Source organism: Solanum dulcamara, chromosome 4 (genome assembly GCF_947179165.1).
Source record: "Solanum dulcamara chromosome 4, daSolDulc1.2, whole genome shotgun sequence".
In the NCBI taxonomy this organism is placed as follows: domain Eukaryota; kingdom Viridiplantae; phylum Streptophyta; class Magnoliopsida; order Solanales; family Solanaceae; genus Solanum; species Solanum dulcamara.
Genome location: NC_077240.1, coordinates 11027501 through 11031390, shown reverse-complemented (window position 1 = coordinate 11031390; position 3890 = coordinate 11027501). Strand labels below are relative to the sequence as shown.

Sequence of the window (3890 nt, the reverse complement as noted above, 5' to 3'; positions counted from 1 at the left end):
CATATGATATTAAAAATCCAATAAAATGACGTGAGTAGATATGGTAGAAACAAAAAGAAAAGTGAGTTAGTTTTAAGTAAAACATTATTTATACTTGATATTTTTATTAAACTAAGTAATTTAATCTGAGCCATTAAAAATTCTAGCTAGAATGCAAATTGCTCAACATGATTGAGTGATAAGTGTATAATTAGATTGATTTGTTGTAAATATAGTGTATAAGAATTATAAGAGCATATGCGTAAATCAATGAAGAATAATTTGGTAAGAATATTCTACTTTGAACAATGTATTTTTATATTTTCACTTATTGAAAGAAAATAGTAGAAATTTATAACAACTTCATCACATTGAAAAAATTTGTTTATATTATTGCTCAAAATTACTTCTTTTTATTTTTATTTTTGAAACTAAACCAAACTGCCCAATTTCTCTTTCTCCTCTCCAATCTCTGTCTCTCCATTATTCTTCAGCTGATTTTCCATCATTATATTTTACAGCTAAAACCACCTTTGAAATCACAAAAAAGCTGTTTTTTTACACTCATCACACTACCCCTTTTTGCTTTTCCTCACGCTTATTGATCTCCATTGCAAATCTTGAAATTCCACTCTTCTTCTTGCTGCTACCTCTCAGCTCTAATCATCAACAATGGCAATCATAACTGAAGAACCAGACTCACCAGGTCCAGTGAGACAACGAAAATCCCTTAAACCCACTTCAAAATCTCCTCAATCAACCACCCTAAAACCCACCATATCCACTAAAACTACAAAGGCGACAAACCCATTTCATTTCTGGTTCTATTTCACCATTTCAGTATCTCTTGTAACCCTCATATTCATGATTCTCACTTCTCTTTACCCACCAGACCCTAAAACATGGTTCCTTAGCCTGCCCCCAAATCTACGACAACACTACTCTAAAGGGCGAAATATCAAAGTTCAAACTACTCCTAACCAGCCACATATTGAAGTTTTTGCTATCCAAGAAGGACCATCAAAGTCTTCCGATCAGGTACTTATTGTACATGGACTAGGATGTAGCTCTTTTGCGTTTCAAAAAGTTGTCAATTTTTTGGGCGCTAGAGGTGTTCATGTTGTTGCTATCGATCTGCCTGGTTCTGGATTTTCAGATAAGACGATAGTTGTGGAGGAAGAGCATGTGGATGATGGGGTTCTAGGGAGGCTTAGGGACATGTATAATGAAATTCAAGAAAAGGGTATATTTTGGGGGTTTGATCAGCTTGTTGAGCAGGGATATGTGAACTATGAGGAAAATAAATTCAGAGTTTCGAAAAAAAATGTTGTTAAGGCTGTTGATTTGGGTCCTGAAGAGATTGGAAAAGTGTTGGGGCAAGTAATTGATACAATGGGATTGTCACCTGTGGATTTGGTTTTGCATGATTCCGCATTGGGTTTGAGTGCTAATTGGGTTTCGGATAACCGGGGATTGCTTAGAAGTGTGGTGGTTCTAGATAGTGCGCCGAGTGGAACAGCCTTGCCATTATGGGTGTTGGAAATGCCAGTATTAAGGGATGCTGTTTTGGGATTGGGATTTGCTTTTAGGAGATTACTTGGAATGTGCTGTTCGAGATCGGTTGGTAACTTGGAGGCTGAGGGTCATAGGATTCTTTTGAAGGGAAGGGATGGAAGAAGAGCTGTTGTAGGGATTGGGAGGAGCCTGAATTGTAGTTTTGATTTGAATGAATGGGCTGCTTTAGATGGAGTGAAAGGGCTACCAATGCAAGTAATTTGGTCTGATGCCTTGTCCAAGGAGTGGACCGAGGAGGGACGTCAAGTTGCTGATGCGATCCCCCAGGCGAAATTTGTCAGTCATTCTGGTGGGAGATGGCCCCAGGTGAGGATCAAGAACATGGATGTTCATTTTTATTTTGTCTGAAAATGATAATTCCTATAAGCTTGAATTTGTTTAGACTTTAGGTGAGTATCAAAGATATATACATTCCGATTATACTATTTTAACTTGCTCCCTGCTTGATGTACAAAAAGTCATAGGTTCTAGTATACCACTATGAGGCTCCCCCAGACCCAGACATGGAAGGTAGGCATGTGATAGGTTTTTCCTCATTTACATGCTAAAGCAATTAGTTTATCTTGAAAATTCTGATGAGACAGCGTAGAGCAACTGAATAATAATTCCAAATAATTTTCAGCTGGTGAAGATCAGTTACTTTAATTTTTCTTGACACCGAACTCTAGAAGAAGACTTAAAATATTGAAATTGTGTCTAGAGGCAAATGTCTCAAGCAGATATGTAAGCATTAAAAAGGTTCTTTTTGTTTCACTTTTATTTTTGGTGTAACGAGAGAATACCAGGTTGTGATGAAAGCAGCAGACGCAATAAAAAAAGACCTTAATTACTAAGTGGATGATATGGTGCTACATCCTTCATTAATATCATGATGTTATTCATGCTGTAATGACTGATACTGTTCTCCATTCATTTAATTGCATATTTTTGGTCATATAACTAAAGTTTAGTCTCTTTTTTTGAAAAATAAAGTTCAGAGTTTGGCCTACATGGCTGCTTTCACACGAATGTATTCCGGTCACAGTTGCTTAACGCTTTCCATTTGTAATCTACAGTAGACATGGTTTACCATCAAAAAGAAAAAGAAATTAGGTTATTCCGTGCTTTATTCCCTAAATGGTAGCCTTGAATGGTTATAGTTCACCCAACCTCATTTGCAGATCAATTCATGAATACTTAGAACTGTACATGAAAGCAGCCCCAGATCTTCTGTATGAACTTAACAGTCTCTTCATGGTATTGACATGGTGTCCATCTGATAAGTGTTGAAGGCTGAGCTTTAAACTTTCCAAATAATGGTTGTCTGTCTTGGATGGAAAATATTTGAAGAATTTAAGTCTTTCCTCTATAGTCACCTCTTATATCCTCTTTAGATACATGCAATGTAAATTCACATTCTCAGTGACTGTATCTTATATGCCTGTCTGGATGGTGGGGTTGGGTAATGATCATGATGCGCTTTTCTTGTTTCTACCTGATTATTTAAGAGTAGCCTTGTCTGTTGGTAGTAGTTTGGCTAGACCCACCTTTGTGCAACAATGGTGTGAAATGGAGCGCAGATCCATCAATTGCATACTCTGATCTCTGAAGAGTGAGATGCTCTGCATTTTTATTCATGGAAAGGAACTTGAATAATTTTCAAAAGCTTTTCTTTACTTGATTTATAGTTAATGCTCACCATTTTTCCATTAAAGTTGTAATTGTACTGCCCTACATGCACTATAGGGCACATCCTCAACAAAACCAAAATAAAAAAAGCATATGCTGTAGGGCTGATTTCTTTTTGACAATAGACATACTAATGAATTATTTATCTATGTTGCTTGAAGATGATCTAAAACATCTTTTTTGCTGATTTTTAGGAGCATAATTCTGAAGAGATAGCTGAAAGTATCTATCAATTTGTTTCCTCCTTGCCGAAGTCTGTGAAACAAACTGAAGAAGAACCTGTACCTGAACATGTCCAGAAGATGCTTGATGAAGCGAAGAGTGGTGATGACCACCACCACCATGGTCATGATAGCCATGGCCACGAGCATGGTCATGGTCATGGACATGGACATGCTCATGCGGGATATATGGATGCATATGGGCTTGGTCAAGAGTGGGCCATGTGATTTGCTTTCGAGAAAATGTACTCTCTTGATTTCTTTCCAAGTATTAAAACTAGACTAGATTCATACCCTTAAATTCCTCTCTTTTTTTCCCTCTAGCTGCAGTTTCATAGTGATGATTGCTCAGAGTTTTTCTGCTATCTAATTTTTGTTATTGTACAAGTGTTGGTACTATGTATCCTATTAAGCCAAGAGTTTGTAATGTAGTTTGAGGTGTAGTCA

The 3890-nt window shown here is 36.9% G+C and overlaps 1 protein-coding gene across 1 annotated transcript in view; it reads left to right on the top strand.

The window, feature by feature from the left end:
* Positions 1–398: 398 nt before the first annotated feature.
* Positions 399–3890, top strand: part of LOC129886190 (protein AUXIN RESPONSE 4) — a 3578-nt gene continuing 86 nt past the window's right edge. The window contains exons 1-2 of the mRNA XM_055960767.1: positions 399–1860; positions 3417–3890. The exon at positions 3417–3890 is cut by the window's right edge and continues 86 nt beyond it. Of these exons, the coding sequence (XP_055816742.1) occupies positions 652–1860; positions 3417–3671 (1464 nt within the window). The 5' untranslated portion in view covers positions 399–651 and the 3' untranslated portion in view covers positions 3672–3890. The remainder of the gene's footprint in view (positions 1861–3416) is intronic.